At 40.7% G+C, this 15,977-nt stretch overlaps 2 protein-coding genes across 5 annotated transcripts in view; both read left to right on the top strand.

Annotated features, from left to right (window-relative positions):
• The first annotated feature begins 1,287 nt into the window (after positions 1-1,287).
• On the top strand, positions 1,288-5,346 carry LOC138359138 (putative defense protein Hdd11-like). 3 transcript variants are annotated; one of them, XM_069317890.1, is made up of 5 exons: positions 1,288-1,400; positions 1,952-2,166; positions 3,488-3,612; positions 4,842-4,936; positions 5,172-5,346. In XM_069317890.1, exons 2-5 carry the CDS (start codon positions 1,956-1,958, stop codon positions 5,245-5,247), a joined length of 507 nt encoding a protein of 168 aa, XP_069173991.1. In that variant the 5' UTR covers positions 1,288-1,400; positions 1,952-1,955; the 3' UTR covers positions 5,248-5,346. The 3 variants fall into 3 exon arrangements, with proteins under 3 accessions (XP_069173991.1, XP_069173992.1, XP_069173989.1); XM_069317891.1 differs by having other exon boundaries at positions 1,955-2,166; positions 4,842-4,943; XM_069317888.1 differs by having other exon boundaries at positions 1,955-2,166.
• An 8,832-nt stretch (positions 5,347-14,178) lies between these two features.
• LOC138359139 (chromosome-associated kinesin KIF4A-like) overlaps positions 14,179-15,977 on the top strand; it is a 34,269-nt gene continuing 32,470 nt past the window's right edge. The window contains exon 1 of one of the 2 annotated variants that reach the window (XM_069317892.1): positions 14,179-14,467. The gene's annotated coding sequence lies outside the window, so the exon portion shown is untranslated. The remainder of the gene's footprint in view (positions 14,468-15,977) is intronic. The other variant, XM_069317893.1, reaches the window with a different exon arrangement.

Here is a 15,977-nt window from a genome sequence, read left to right on the forward strand (position 1 = left end):
CAGTGGGGTCCCGCAGGGACCCATACTGTTTCTAATATATGTAAATGATCTCCCAAAGGGTATAGACTCGTTTCTCTCAATGTTTGCTGATGATGTAAAGATTATGAGGAGGATTGAAACAGAGGAGGATAGTAGGAGGCTACAAGAATGACCTGGACAGATTGAATGAATGGTCCAACAAATCGCTACTCAAGTTCAACCCGAGTAAATGTAAGGTAATGAAACTAGGCAGTGGAAACAGGAGGCCAGACACCGGATACAGAATGGGAGATGGAGTCCTTCATGAAACGGACAAAGAGAAGGATCTAGGAGTTGATATCACTCCAACCCTGTCTCCTGAAGCCCACATCAAAAGAATAACATCTGCGGCGTATGCGAGGCTGGCTAACATCAGAACTGCCTTCAGGAACTTGTGTAAGGAACATTCAGAACCTTGTATACCACATATGTAAGACCAATCCTGGAGTATGAGGCCCCAGCATGGAGCCCGTACCTTGTCAAGCACAAGGCGAAGCTTGAAAAAGTTCAGAGATATGCCGCTAGGCTAGTCCCAGAACTAATTTAAGGGACATAACTGGCCGACCCCTCATAGTGTTCAAGAGAGAACTTGATAAACACATCCAAAGGATAGTATCCTGATCAGCCAGGCTGTGACTCGTATATCAGGCTGCGAGCAGCTGCGTCCAACAGCCTGTTGGACGCGGACAAGTCCAAGTCCAGGCAACGAAAAGGCCTGGTCGAGGACCGGGCCGCGGGAACGCTAAGCCCCGAAATCATCTCAAGGTAACCAGCAATGTGCTGCTACACTATTCTATATGAAAGATTACACAGTGCAGATAAAAAACTAGCTATAAGTTCATATAATATTCCCATCTCCCAGGATGGTTAGTCATACATGGAATCAGAAAAGAAAATACCTGTCTTTAGATAATTACTTATTATTAAATTAGGACAGGCTTATTAAATATTTATTAATAAACTTAATAAACTTCATATTAAATCATTTTCCTTTTGTAAATGAATGGTACACAAACTGTGGTTGTTGTACTAAAGTAACTAAACTGTTCAAGTCTAATCGTAAATATATGGCCACCAAGGAGAAATTGAGAAAACGGGGCGACAGGTTTTCTGAGCCGTCGCCCCGTTTTCTGAGCCGTCGCCGCGACGGTTTCCCCACCTATTGGTGAAGTTCTCAACATATGGCGGGTTAGCAGTCATGTTTTTGTCAACTTGCAGTTGCCCTTTTGTGATAACTCTAAATTGAGGTTTCCACTTTTCTCTCTACAGTACATAAGCAGCGTCAACGCTGGGAGCAACAGTCGATAGTATTATCAGTGTCCGGGTAAACTCACTCGCGTCAAATTCGGTTGTCCACTTCAACAATACTTAATCAATTACAGGTGTGTGCCACTTAGTTTTTGAAGATCTATTTAGTTGCTGGTGTCTGGCGTTTAATATATATTTTACACGACTGTCTTGTAATAGTTTAATGTTCTTTTAAAGTACTTCACGCACAATTAATTTATTTTATAGCTTGGGATAAATTTTCGAGCATCTATAGTTCTATATTGTATTGATGATGAGTTAAGAACTTGTAGGCCTAAAAGTGATATTTATTTTAAGTTCGCAATGTGGATTGGTAAACTTGGCCGGGGTTTGTGTATATAGTGACCATGGCTGGCCTGTAGCTACTGGTGCTCAGTCTCCGTGTATGGGCTTAGTTAGAACTAGGTAACTGGAGTAGTGTTGTCCTTGACAACGTGTATGGTGCTCGACAGATCTATTCGGTGTATATAATGGCTGCCGTCCATAAATACTAGTTTAACAATTGTGGGTTAGCTTGTCAAACCTTACGGGTCTTGCTTCAGAGCAAGACCCGTAAGGCTGTGTATACCAAAGTTTGAAAAGTTAGGTCACTAAATCTTGTGCATTGGTCTCCCGCTTTTACCAGCAGTATGACTAGGACAGTCGTCATGGTGACGAAGGTGTGCGTGGTGTACGCAATGTGCGTGAGTGTGGCCTGGGTGCTCCCGGACAGGCCGCCAGACTGTGCGTGCGTGTGGACGATGCCCTGGCACGTGCCCTTCACCCAGCCCTCCACAGACCCGCCGCCCTACACACTCAACATCTCCGACACTCGCGTCCTGACAAACATGACGGTCACTAGTAAGTATTCTCCCTTCTTGCAACAGTTATAAAATTGTTCTGGAATAGCAGAATGCTACTGTCTCCTAGATGGCATGGCCGACTAATTACTTTAGATTTGTAATGTCAATCTGCTTATATAATGAACACAGTAACGTCAAACTCTGTAGCCGAATACATCGTAATATCAAAGTAAACCATAGGCATGTTTTTATCCTGGCAAGTTAGACTTCTAGTATTTCTAGAGTAAAATTTGCTAAGGTCTTTGCTAGTATACATTTGTCTAGCACCATTGACCTTTTTTACACGGTGATTTAATATTGTATGAAGTCGGTGGTCGGGATCTACCTCCAATGCTCCTCTTTAAAGTATAGGCTTCTGTTCGGGAATCCCAGCGATTCCTAAGGAGTCTGACTTTAATGAAGGTTTGGTTTTCCAGATGTTTTTGAAAGATTTGCATCCGTTAACAATATCACATTTGTGTAATTTAAGTTTTAAACTACATTGTTAAAATGTTGCACGAAAGTAACAATTTTAAACTTGGTCGTTTGCTGGGATTGCACGCTTTAAGAAATGGACCCAGGCACTGCCAGGCACCCCTTTCTGTGTATATTTAGGCCTACTGATGGTCGCCTGGAGTTGTGCCGTTACCCTTGGGACAGCTGGACTAGTACAAGCTGTTCTTAGCAGCAAGGTTTATAATGCATTAGATGGGGTAGCTGGCAGTGACTGGGTCACCCAAGGCACCAAAAGGTTGCACCTAGGGAGGGATAGCCTCTATATAATAGACCAGTTCCATGGGGGGAAGCCATGGTGGGACGACTCCCATCTTTTCCTTTGAGGGCAATGGGGTCGGCCCTTACTCGCTTCTATTGGTCACAAACCCTTGCCAGTCTCCTCAGTGTTGGGAGATCTTAGCCCCTAAGCGTCTAGCCTCCTACTTTGGCCAGTAATCTTAAAAAAAATTATAAACCCTCTAGAAGAATTTGAATAGCGTCTAGTAATATTGCTTTCATACTTAAAGGGTTGGTGTATTTGTAGGAGTTTGCTAGTCTTAAAAATTACAGAAACACCATATGAGGATGAATAGGATGCTAATTAACCAGCATAAACGTTACGGAGATGGACTAGAAACCGTAACTAGAATAGTTGGCTAGTCTAGACTACAAATAACGATGCTTTGTTGGAGTTCCAACGTGTCAAGAGTTCTTGTTGTCTGGTAATTAAGTTACTCCAAAGCCTTATAATTTGGGCTCGGACATAAGTGGTAGTTTTGATCCCTTGTCTGGCCCCCCCCCCCCCCTCGTGAGCTGGCAGCTAAGAGTAACTTCCTCTCCGGCAGTGTTGTTGGTGGGGAAGATGCCGGCGGAGGGGTTCCTGGTGCAGGTGCACGACCCCAGTGGCAACACTCTGGGCGCCTTCACCCCAACACCAGGACTCGTACAGACCATGACCTGTAAACGTCCGGTAAGGAACAATATTGTATTCTTGGCAAGAACATTACCAATAATTACTAGTAAATATAAATAATTTTTTATAAACAAATTTAAAATTGCCCATTGCAGTAGTCTGCTGGGAGACTGATGCAGTTCCACAAAAAATCTAACTGGATTTTGTATACACACGTAAAGTCGGATATAATCCCATAATGTTCTGCCAATGCGAATGTGAAGTCATATTTTACATTTCACTTTCATTCTTGTTAATATACAAAAGTTCATAAATGGTTAAGCAGGTTTTTGTTAAAGTAACCGTTGTACTAATTATGGATTTCAGCTTTGTGTGGCGGGGCCCCCCCCCCCCCAATGGGTAACTGCAACCCTTCCTCAGTCCATCCAGCGGTCGACCCCAAAGACGCATTCATAAATTTTAACCTTCTGTTCATTCACAATTAGAAATTTTCTCAAATATAAATTGATGGTTATCATGCTGCTTTGTTCAGTGTTTAGGTTCTGTTGGCGATTACTTGTATTTGTAATACGTGGGTGAAGCATTTACAGCTTTGTGGTTCGAACAAAAGTTTTCAGCGAAGCAATTGTTTGATTAGTGTTCGAGCGTCATAAGTAGTGTAAAATGTTCATTCATAAACGGGGTTTGGCGGGTGCATGGAAAAGACTTTCGCCTTTGCTTATGAAGACGGGGGCTGCTCTCAGGGTTCGGTGGGGTTACTACGCCCCTTCTCCAGGCGTTGTACGGCAGAACCTACTGACGTAGAGGTCTTGTTCGGGTCAACGAACCACCCGTGCAGGACTGTGGAGTGTCCATGCTGGAGAGAGGAGCAAGGTCTTTGTAATAGTGTGGTAGAATGTAAACTAGAGTATGCCACTCTCAAATGTTAGAGGGGGAGACGACGTACACTCCTGCCCTCTGTCTCCCTAGCAGCTTGGGTACAGGTGGTATTCCGTGACTTGACCCCAAACTTGTGTAATTGAGACATTTATTTTTAATGGTAACTAGGTGAACTAGGACTGGTTACTGCTTGGTGAACTGGGTGCATAAAGTGAAGGGGAAATGTGTCTAACCATTTTTTTCAATCTATAATCGAACCCGGGAACCCCTTATGGTAACTGTTCAAATGACTTATTTTAGGATGTGTTAACTAAAGTAGCTCCCCTTTAGTGCTGCTGTATGTGAAAATCTAGGAATCGCTGTTAGTTGTATTGACTTGAATGTGTAAATTTGTATTCTCTTGTCAGAATGACACCGCAACTCACGTCAGTAACAAAAAGAATATGATGGTGACCTTCCAATGGCAGCCACCAAGTGATTACAACGGGCAAGCTTTCTTCAAGTAAGTGGTAATTTGCCTCCTTCATTACTGTACTTGGAGACGCAACAGAACAAAATTGACCTCGGTAACTTGAGCGTTGAGAAATCCACATGTCGGGTGAATGAGAATTTGATATAATGGCAAATATTTTATCTTGCTGTTGCAAGATAAAATGTCGCTGGCTTTAAATTTAGAAGTACCACTTTCAAAACCTTGAAAGGCGCAAAATTAATTTTCTGCCGTTACTACATTACAGGGCGACCGTGGTGAGGACCTACAGCACTTTCTGGACTGGCATTACTTCCAATACTTTCAACGTCAGTAGCTCTTGAGCTGGACTCCACCACTTCCTTATCATTAACAGCAACTTTATGATCCATCTGTATCTCTTCCTTTCCTGGAATATCCACGTTCTCTAACTTCATCCACAAGCGACTTTGCTTATACCTTCTGCTTACCATAAGTCCTAAACGTGCGGGAGCAGTGTATCTGTGCTTCGTACTCGCGGCGGCGCACTCTTGTTAACCAAGTTACTGTTATACTGAAACTGATGCATGAAGTGCATACTAAATGGACTCTCGACTGAATAATAAATTTACTCTAATATTTTAATTAGTTTGATTTGGATAACCTATTTTCCATCCACCAAATTACTAGATCATGATTTGCGCAAGATATCAAGATATCCAATGGAGTGACTAGTTTGTCTGAATAGTTTGCTAGAGAATGTTTACATTGCCACAACTTTCAACACTGGGGCTCCACCTCTACAAAAAATAACTTTCACAATTCGGTAACTGATGAATAAAATTTTATAAATTTTGGCCTGGTCGTTAATTTAAATTACATTGGCTAGCATATAAGAAACGATGTATTGTCTAACCATATTATACATTCATTGGGTAAGCTTTTGTACTGTACCTGAATTAATATTGGATTGCAGTAAAATAATGGGTGAAGTACCTAGAGCTATACCCCTCGCTGGACTAAGACGGTTTGTAATGGCTAAAAGGAAAAAAATAGACAAATAGACCACTTAAGACTAGTTGCAAGAGTCTGTGCTCTTTTTGGGCAAGTTCTAGCAGTTATGTCAACATGACATGTCAACTCCCTTTTCTGAACTTCACAAGGTCAACCCATTCTCTCTCTCGTACTTGCGTCCTTTCCTGTATTGATCTTTTCATTTTTTAGTCTTCAGTTTCTATAGAAAAGACGGGGAAAGTTCTTGACTTGCATAACGATAACCATTTTCCCATCCTCGTAGCCTTATTTAATGTCCTTCTTTCTCCACCTTTGCCCTGCTCCTTATTGTCCTAATTGCATTGTCCCTCTTACGGTCGTGCATGTCTTTCACAATCAGTCTCCCTACACTGAGCTCTGTAACTAGACATGACAGGGCGAATCTTTATTTATTATATTTATTTATTATATTTATATACAAGGTGTATTGGGTTGTGAGAGTACATAATATAATTCTGGCAAAGCCACTAACACACAAAGCGGTTCGGGCAAGTCCTTAAGGTAACTGATAAAGGTAAGGGTATTGAATCTTAACGGTCTTAACAGATATCCCTTATCTTATGGGATAAGAGTCCTGGTAGTATAGTCGGGTTTGTTCTCGACTCGCATTCGAGAATTTCATGTTCGAATCCCGTGCGGGACAGAAAAGGCTGGGCGAGTTTCCTACAGCCCGTCCCCCTAAGGTTCTTGTTGGCTTAGGGTCGACAATATCCTCCTAAGGTTCCCCAACGTCAAGAAACTGTCGTACTAAAGTGCCCGTATCCTGACCTGCCAGAAAACGGGACGGTATGTCAATTTCGCGAGCCGCTACCATTTTCTAGTACGGCAATTGTTGGCCTAAAGTAGACTATACGTCAAAATGCGACGCGCTATTAATAGGATCCCTGTCCAGAAAATAGGTACCAAGGAGTTAGGCAGTTTGTCATAGGATTGCATTCTGGGGAGGATCAGTAATTCGATTTTCCCAGAAGTCTTGGCCAAATATCCCCAGTTTGCTAACTGTAGGTAGTAACTAAGTGATTGTTGAGCTGCGCGAAACGCTTTGCGTAATAGTGGCTTTAGGCATTGTATGTACTACCTCTCTATAAATCCATCACTGTTTTGTATCTCACCTTCTATGTATGTACTTTACCTGAATAAATATTTGATTTGATTGTAACCTATCGACCACTGCCCACTGGATGGGGGGCGGTGTGCAGAAACAAACATATCAATTGTGACACTAGCTCTCCACATATGTCAGTTGCTTAATTTAGAACCTGTACTTGTGGTCGATCTCGAACTCATTGTTGATGTGACGACTTATATTGAATTTTGTAACTAGCTCAAGATTGTAACTTGCTTAACTAAATGAATTGTGGGGTTCAGTCCCTGAGCCCATTATGTGCCTCTCTAACCCTTTCCACTACCGCCCACAAGATGGGTATAGGATGCATAATAAATGAACTAAACTAAATGATGTGTTTAGTGTGTGTGTTGGTTGACATCCATGAGTGCACTTTTATTTTAATTCGCTATTTACAGCATTAGTGTGTGGGGGTTGGGGTTTGACTAGATGAAGGTCGTAGCGTCAGCAAATAGTATTGGTTTAAGAATGTTAGAGACAGTTACAAGAATACAAGAGTTCAACATGGGAAACAGCTCAGAGGAAAGACGGCACAAGACAAATACATTTACATGAGTTCTTTCAAGAATGTAAGAATTCTTGTATGAATTCATTATGAACTATAAAAATATATATATAAAAAATTGGCAAATCATTGATTTATATAAAAAATATGAGAGATCCTAAGATGCTTCCCTGTGGCACTCTTACTGTTAATGGTAGAGGGGGGGGGGAGGTTATGTCATTGATGGATACAAATGGTTTTATTTTTGGTATTTTTGTAATTTTTAAACTTTTTTTGACAGACAAATGGCGTCTGTCATTAAGATAGGATCGAATATAGCTCAAACTAAGGCCTCGGATTCCATAGTGGTGAAGTTTAAGTAAGAGGTAGTCATGGTTTACAGTATCAAAGGCCTTTCTCTGGTTACTTGGAGGAACAAAGAGGCCATTTGGGAACTAATTTTTGTCAAGGGTTGTGTCCATTATATCAAGCAGACTTTTGGGAACGAAAGCCAAACTGGTAGAGACTTATTAATATGTTTAATTGTACACGGTAAGAGTGGATTTATTTTGATTAACCAGCTTAGGTATACTCAGCAATGTGTTGCTATCTATATGAAAGATTACACAATATAGATCAAAAACCTAGCTATAAGTTCATCTAATAAGAACATAAGAACATAAGAACAAAGGCAACTGCAGAAGGCCTGTTGGCCCATACGAGGCAGCTCCTATTTATAACCACCCAATCCCACTCATATACATGTCCAACCCATGCTTGAAACAATCGAGGGACCCCACCTCCACAATGTTACGCGGCAATTGGTTCCACAAATCAACAACCCTGTTACTGAACCAGTATTTACCCAAGTCTTTCCTAAATCTAAACGTATCCAATTTATACCCATTGTTTCGTGTTCTGTCTTGTGTTGATACTTTTAATACCCTATTAATATCCCCTTTGTTATGTCCATTCACCCACTTGTAAACCTCTATCATGTCACCCCTAACTCTTCGCCTTTCCAGTGAATGCAACTTAAGCTTTGTTAATCTTTCTTCATATGAAAGATTTCTAATTTGGCGAATTAACTTAGTCATCCTACGCTGGACACGTTTAAGTGAATTTATATACATTCTATAATATGGCGACCAAAATTGAACTGCATAATCTAAATGGGGCCTAACTAGAGCAAGATATAGATTGAGAACTACACCAGGTGTCTTGTTACTAACGCTGCGATTAATAAATCCAAGTGTCCGATTTGCCTTATTACGAACATTTATGCATTGATCCTTTTGTTTTAAATTCTTACTAATCATAACTCCCAGATCCCTTTCGCAATTCGATTTCGCAATCTCAACACCATCTAGCTCGTATCTTGTAACCCTATCATCATTACCTAACCTCAGAACTTTACATTTATCAGCATTAAACTGCATTTGCCAATCCTTCGACCATTTTAAAACCCTATCTAGATCAACTTGAAGTGATAGTGAGTCCTCCTCCGAATTAATTTCCCTACCGATTTTCGTATCATCGGCAAATTTGCAAATGTTGCTACTCAAACCTGAATCTAAATCATTTATATATATTATAAACAACAGAGGACCCAGGACAGAGCCCTGAGGCACCCCACTTACAACATTTTCCCACTCTGACTTGACTCCATTTATACTAACTCTCTGTTTCCTTTGGTATAGCCATGCCCTAATCCAGCTTAATATAGCACCCCCAATACCATGAGACTCTAACTTTTTAATCAGTCTTTCATGTGGCACTGTATCAAAAGCTTTGCTAAAGTCAAGGTACACAACATCGCAATCCTTACCACTATCAACTGCCTCAACAATGCTAGAATAAAAAGATAACAAATTTGTTAAACATGAACGGCCATTTATAAAACCATGTTGCGACTCAATTATTAATTTATGTTTTTCAAGATGAAGACGAATTTTATTTGCTATTATAGATTCGAGTAACTTTCCCACAATAGACGTTAGGCTAATTGGTCGATAGTTAGATGCAAGTGATCTATCTCCTTTCTTAAAAACTGGTATCACATTAGCAACTTTCCAAAACTCTGGCACTCTGCCTGACTCTATTGATTTATTAAATATGGTTGACAGTGGGTCACAAAGCTCCTCTTTGCATTCTTTAAGCACCCTGGCAAACACTTCATCCGGCCCTGGGGATTTGTTTGGTTTGAGTTTTACTATTTGTTTAAGAACATCCTCCCTGGTAACTGTTAAACTAGTCAACCTGTCCTCGTCCCCACCCACATAGACTTGTTCGGCTGAAGGCATATTGTTAAGTTCCTCTTTAGTAAATACAGATACAAAATATTTATTAAAAATACTACTCATCTCTTCATCACTATCTGTTATTTGACCTGTCTCAGTTTTTAATGGACCTATCCTTTCCCTAGTCTTAGTACGATATAACTGAAAAAACCCTTTAGGATTTGTCTTTGCTTGCCCTGCTATGCGAACTTCATAGTTTCTTTTTGCTTTCCTTATCTCTTTTTTAACATTTCTAACCAGTTGTACGAATTCCTGTTCTAAAGTGACCTCCCCATTTTTAATCCTTTTGTACGAAGCTCTCTTTTTACCTATAAGGTTCTTCAAATTCTTTGTTATCCACTTTGGGTCATTAGTATTCGATCTATTCAATTTGTATGGTATACTACGTTCCTGTGCTTTGTTTAGAATATTCTTAAATAAGTTATATATTGAATCCACATCGAAATCCCCATTTACGTCACCTATCGCTGGGTTCATGTCTCGCTCCAAGACCGGCCCACACCCCATACCCAAGACTTTCCAATCAATTTGACCCCAAAAAATTCTTAGGCTATTAAAATCAGCTTTTCGAAAATCTGGCACTGTAACAGAATTTTCTCCTACAGGTCTAATCCATTCTATGCTAAATCTGATTTCTTTGTGATCACTGTTCCCTAGCTCACTCCCTATTTCGCTGTCATTAATTTGTGTTTCCCTGTTAGTTAACACTAAATCTAAAATATTATTTTCCCGTGTTGGTTCCTTAATGTGTTGCGTAAGAAAGCAATCGTCAATTAATTCTAGAAAATCTTCTGCTTCACTATTCCCTGTTTTGTTCAACCAGTTTATTCCACTAAAATTAAAGTCACCCATGACGTAAATACTGTTAGATCTAGATGCCCTAGATATTTCATCCCATAGATGCTTTGCTTCCATTCTGTCTAAATTTGGTGGCCTATATATAACTCCTATTATAATATTATTTGCTTTTTCGTATAATTCTATCCAAATAGTTTCTGTGTGTGGCTCAGTTTTGATTCCCTCTTTGAGACTACATTTCAAATTGCCCCTAACATATATGGCTACTCCCCCTCCTCGTCTAATATATCTATCTGTGTGAAATAGTTTAAATCCATTTATTTCATATTCAGCTAATAGTTCTCTATTTTCTACATTCATCCACGTTTCGGCAAGTGCAATAATATCTATTTTTTTCTGTGCAGACAAGAGCATTTAATTCGTTAATTTTATTTCTTAGACTTCTACTGTTAGTGTAATATACCTTAAGTGAATTGTTATTTTGAGGCCCTTCTCTTTCCCTGATCATTTTGCCAATTCCTTTCTCAAACAAACACGTACTTTTATTATCTCCTTCCTCCAAATCAATTCCCATACCTCTATCAGCTAACAGTTTAAACCCAAACAAACACGTCTAACCACTTCTTCCAACGAGTTCGCAACAGCAACAACCCCAGCTCTCGATAGATGCACCCCATCACGAGCATACATTCCATTTCTTCCATAGAAGTGTTGCCAGTTGTCTATGAAAGATATTGCATTTGATTTGCAATATCTTTCCAGCCGGCAATTGACCCCAATTGCCCTCGACATCCATTCATTTCCTACTCCCTTTCTTGGAAGAATGCCACATATGATCGGGATTCCTCCCTTGCTCCTAACTAATTCAATGACTGTCCTGAATCTCTGTATTAGTTCCTCACTCCTAACTCGTCCAACATCATTACCCCCTGCACTAATACAAATAATGGGTTTGTTCCCATTTCCTGTCATAGTATCATTCATGTTTCCAACAATATCACCAATTCCAGCTCCCGGATAGCAAACCCTTAATCTGTTCCCCCTATCTCTGGCACAAAACGTTCTGTCTAAATACCTCACCTGGGAATCTCCCACAACCAAAATTTGCTTCGATTCTCCCTTTTCCTTTCGAGCAGTTTGAGGGACCTGGGCTTCAATGCTCCTCGTTACTTTGTCTTTGCCACCTCGTTGAACAACAGGTTCAACACAGCACTCGTCCTCTAATACGTCAAATGCGTTAAAAGTCCTTAGGTGTAGGCTATTAGTTGTCGGTTTTGCCAAGGTCTTCTTAAGACCCCTGTCTTTCACAACTTGCCAAGACGAGGACTTCTTAATACTGGTCCCGTCAGTCCTTCTTAATGAGGTCCCGTCAACACCGGCCTCCTCCTTCGTTTCCTCCCGAAGTCTCAGCCGTCGTACCTCCTCCCGCAGGGAATCCATCTCTGCTCTCAGAGCTCCAACCAGACTCACCAAATCTTTTACTAATCCTTCCATTATTGCAATAATGATGTTATTAGAATCGGAGCTCCAGCTAACACATCTCACTGTGACTGCACCTGACTGACTGTAATACAGTATTCCCATCTCAGAGGATTAGTCATACATGGAATCAGGGGAAAAATACTTGCCTCAATACAAAAATAAATTAACTTTGACTAACTAATAAATTTACTACTTTCAAAGGGATAAGCACTAAATCATGGAAATATTATATTATAATTATTTTTACCAGTTTCTATAAAATTCCTCCCATATAATATCTGTAGTTGCTTGTAAATAATTGTTTCAAATATTTTTGATAGTATCGGTAGATTTGATATTGGTTTGTCATTGTTTGTCAACTGTCTCGCCTTCTTTATGAACTATAGTAATAATAATAATAGTTTATTTAGGTAAATGTACATACAAACAAAATAAGTTACAAGCCAGAGTTCTCTTGCATGCATGTATACACTGGCTGCCTGTCCCCTGACACAGTCAATTATCACGGTACATTTTGAAGTACGTCACGGTACAAGCAGTGCATTCTGAAGTACTTCATGGTACAAACGGTACATTTTGAAGTACGTCACGGTACAAGCAGTGCATTCTGAAGTACTTCACGGTACATATTGAAGTACTTCACTGTACAAACAGGATATTTTGGAGCACTTCACATACAAACGGTACATTTTGAAGTACTTCACGGTACCAAGTACATTCTGAAGTGCTTCTCGCTACAAACGGTACTTTTTGGAGTACTATTGTGCAAACGGTACATTTTGAAGTACCTCACGGTACAAGGAGTACATTCTGATGTACTTCATGGTTCAAACAATATATTCTGAAGTACATATCACAGTACATTTTGAAGTACTGTGATATGGTACTGCCCGAAACGCTGTGCGTACTAGTGGCTTTACAAGACTGTAATTACCATATTATGTATCCTCACATTCCCAATGTACATTCTTGTATATGCATAAATAAATAAATAAATAAAGTAGCTAGTACTGTACTGTACTTCACTGTAGAAATTGTACATTTTGAAGTACTTCACCGTACATATAATGCAATACATAAGAACTTCACTGTACAAACGGTACATTTTGAAATAGTTCATGGTATATACATAGTACATTGTGAAGTAGGTGAGAGTACCAGGTAAATTCAGGTACAAAGGGTACATTGACGGGAGGGCCAGGTAGATTGGGCTACTTACAGACCCAATTTGGGCTACAAAGAGACCATATTTGGGCTACTTATAGCCCAATTGAACAGCTCTATTACTTACTAATCAAATCAAATGTTTATTTAGGTAAGGTACATACATACAAGATATTGTACAAAGAGTGATGGATTAATAGATAGGGCTAGTACATACAATGCCTAAAGCCACTATTACGCAAAGCGTTTCGGGCATGAAAAACTTAAATGACTAAAGCTTAATACTAATTGAGCATAAAGAGTAAAATGAGTTGAGAACAAAATAAAAAAAAAAGATAAAAAGGGAGGAACATGGCCGAAAAAGCAGCACAAATACAATTCGGACTACTCTATTCGACTAATATTACAATAAGCTGGGGGTGTACTCTGAAAAACAAATCAGTTGCTGAAAAAAACACATGATTTGGCTACTTTTATAGTAAGGTTTGTGACTGTTGTTTGTTGAGGACGCGAGTTTGAGGAAGTGAGCAACCCGTCCTCGACTCAAGTCCATTATATCCAGCGGTCGACCCCACAGACGCATTCATAAATTTTAATATGCTGTTCATTCAAAACGGGAATTTTCTCAAGTATAAATTAATATTATAATATATTAGCATATTGTGCATATATAGGCATAGGTTAGGTTAGGTTAGGTGTTTAGGTTCTGTTGGCGATTATTTGTATTTGTAGTACGTGGGTGAAGCATTTATAGCGTGGTGATTCAAACAAAATTCGTCAGTGAAACACTTGTTCCGGATATGTTCGAACGTCAGCAGTTGTGAGTCGTGTGTAAACCGCTTTTCATTCATAAACAGGGGGTTTGGTGGGTGCATGGAATCACTTTTGGATCTTTGTTTGGAGGACAGGCTGAAGTGAGAGGAAGCATCGCTGGAGCTCCGGGAGGTGGCAGCAGGAGCGGCCGCCGCTCACAGTTCAAACACTTCCCAACGGCCCCCTCGCTGCTACTGCTGCTGCTGGTACTGCTGTTGTTACTGTTCCTGCTGTTGTTACTGTTCCTGCTGGTGGTGGTGGAGTGCCTGGGTACCTGTGTCCTGGTAGTAGCCGTCCCACGTGGCCCCAGGGGCACAGTGAAGGGCACCATCGCTGACAGTGCTGGTGCTGGGGCAGCCTCGCAGGTGATTTGACGCAGCTGCCTCTCTCTTATTTATTTATTTATTTATTTATATATATATATATACAAGGTACATTGGGATTGTGAGGATACATAGCATAGTATTTACACTCTTGTAAAGCCACTAGTACGCGCAGCGTTTCTGGCAGGTCCTTAATTTAAGAAACTAATAAGTAGGTAAATACTTGCAAAATTTATAAAAATGTTAAGTTACATAGCATGAATCCTCGTGGTGAAGGGACCCATATGCGGCCAGGCTGTGTGGGCTGGGGCTGGGGCTGGGTTGGGGGCTGGGGCTGGGCTGGGGTTGGGGTTAGGCTGGAGGTTGGGGTTGGGCTGGGGCTGGGCTGGGCTGGGGGCTGGGGTTGGGGTTAGGCTGAGGGCTGGGGGCTGGGCTAGGGCTGGGCTGGGGTTGGGCTGAGGGCTGGGGTTGGGCTGAGGGCTGGGGTTGGGCTGGGGGCTGGGCTAGGCTGGGCTGGGGCTGGACTTAGCGGGGCTTGCGTCATATTGTGCTGGTTTTTAAATCCATGAGTGAGGTGTCTGGTACAATGTCAACCCTAACCTAACCCACCCCACCCCAGTCTAGCCCAATTCCAGCTTAATACTGTATATACAATTAAGAATTGGAAAATGAGTTGTGTGAAACATGTGTGGACAATTTGACCACAGTACCCTGATTATAATTGACCTTTTGAAGAATGATCAGAATGAACATTCCTCCAAATTGTTCAGTATTTTGAACGTTTCACTGAGATCCGCCCTGTCATGCCTGGCTTGAAGTGTTGTTAACCCTGTGGCCCTCAACCGTTCCTGGTACGAGAGTTGACTTACCTCGATCTGGAGAAATTTTTGTTGCCTGGTGTTGCACCTTCTCCAGAGCAGCTGTCCTGAACATGAGGTCTCCGTGCTTCGATACAATAATTGAAGTGTAATTATGTAATCCAAGTACAATAATGTACCAGAGATTTATACAGTTGCATAACTGCCTGCTTTTTCTTTAAGTCGAAGGTACTCATGATTATCCCTGGGGCTTGGTTTCATTTAACATAGTAAAGACCTACAGTACTACATTTTATTTGGAAGTAAATCACACATTCATTCGCGCCATACATTCTCTTGTGCTATTTACACGTACAAATCGTTGTTCCTGAATGCTAATCCTGATCTGAAACTCTTCCATGACAGATGTAATAGAACCTATAAGCACCACCACAGGTAAATATCTTTGATGTCCCCAGAGTCAAATTAAATCTGTGTAAACACTCCATGCAAATAAAAGCACCCAGTCTATATCACTCACTCTCTAATGACATGAAAAAATGAAATTAATAAAATTAAATTAATAAGTCAAATTTTTTTTCCAATCTATGCCTTATTCAAAAGTAAAACCAAAGAGTACTTAATTTCATCCTCAAAGTTTCCTAGCCTGTGAGCCGGAGGGAGGGTCGGCCGAGTGGACAGCACGCTGGACTTGTGATCCTGTGGTCCCGGGTTCGATCCCGGGCGCCGGCGAG

This window comes from Procambarus clarkii, chromosome 89 (assembly GCF_040958095.1).
Source record: "Procambarus clarkii isolate CNS0578487 chromosome 89, FALCON_Pclarkii_2.0, whole genome shotgun sequence".
NCBI lineage: Eukaryota > Metazoa > Arthropoda > Malacostraca > Decapoda > Cambaridae > Procambarus > Procambarus clarkii.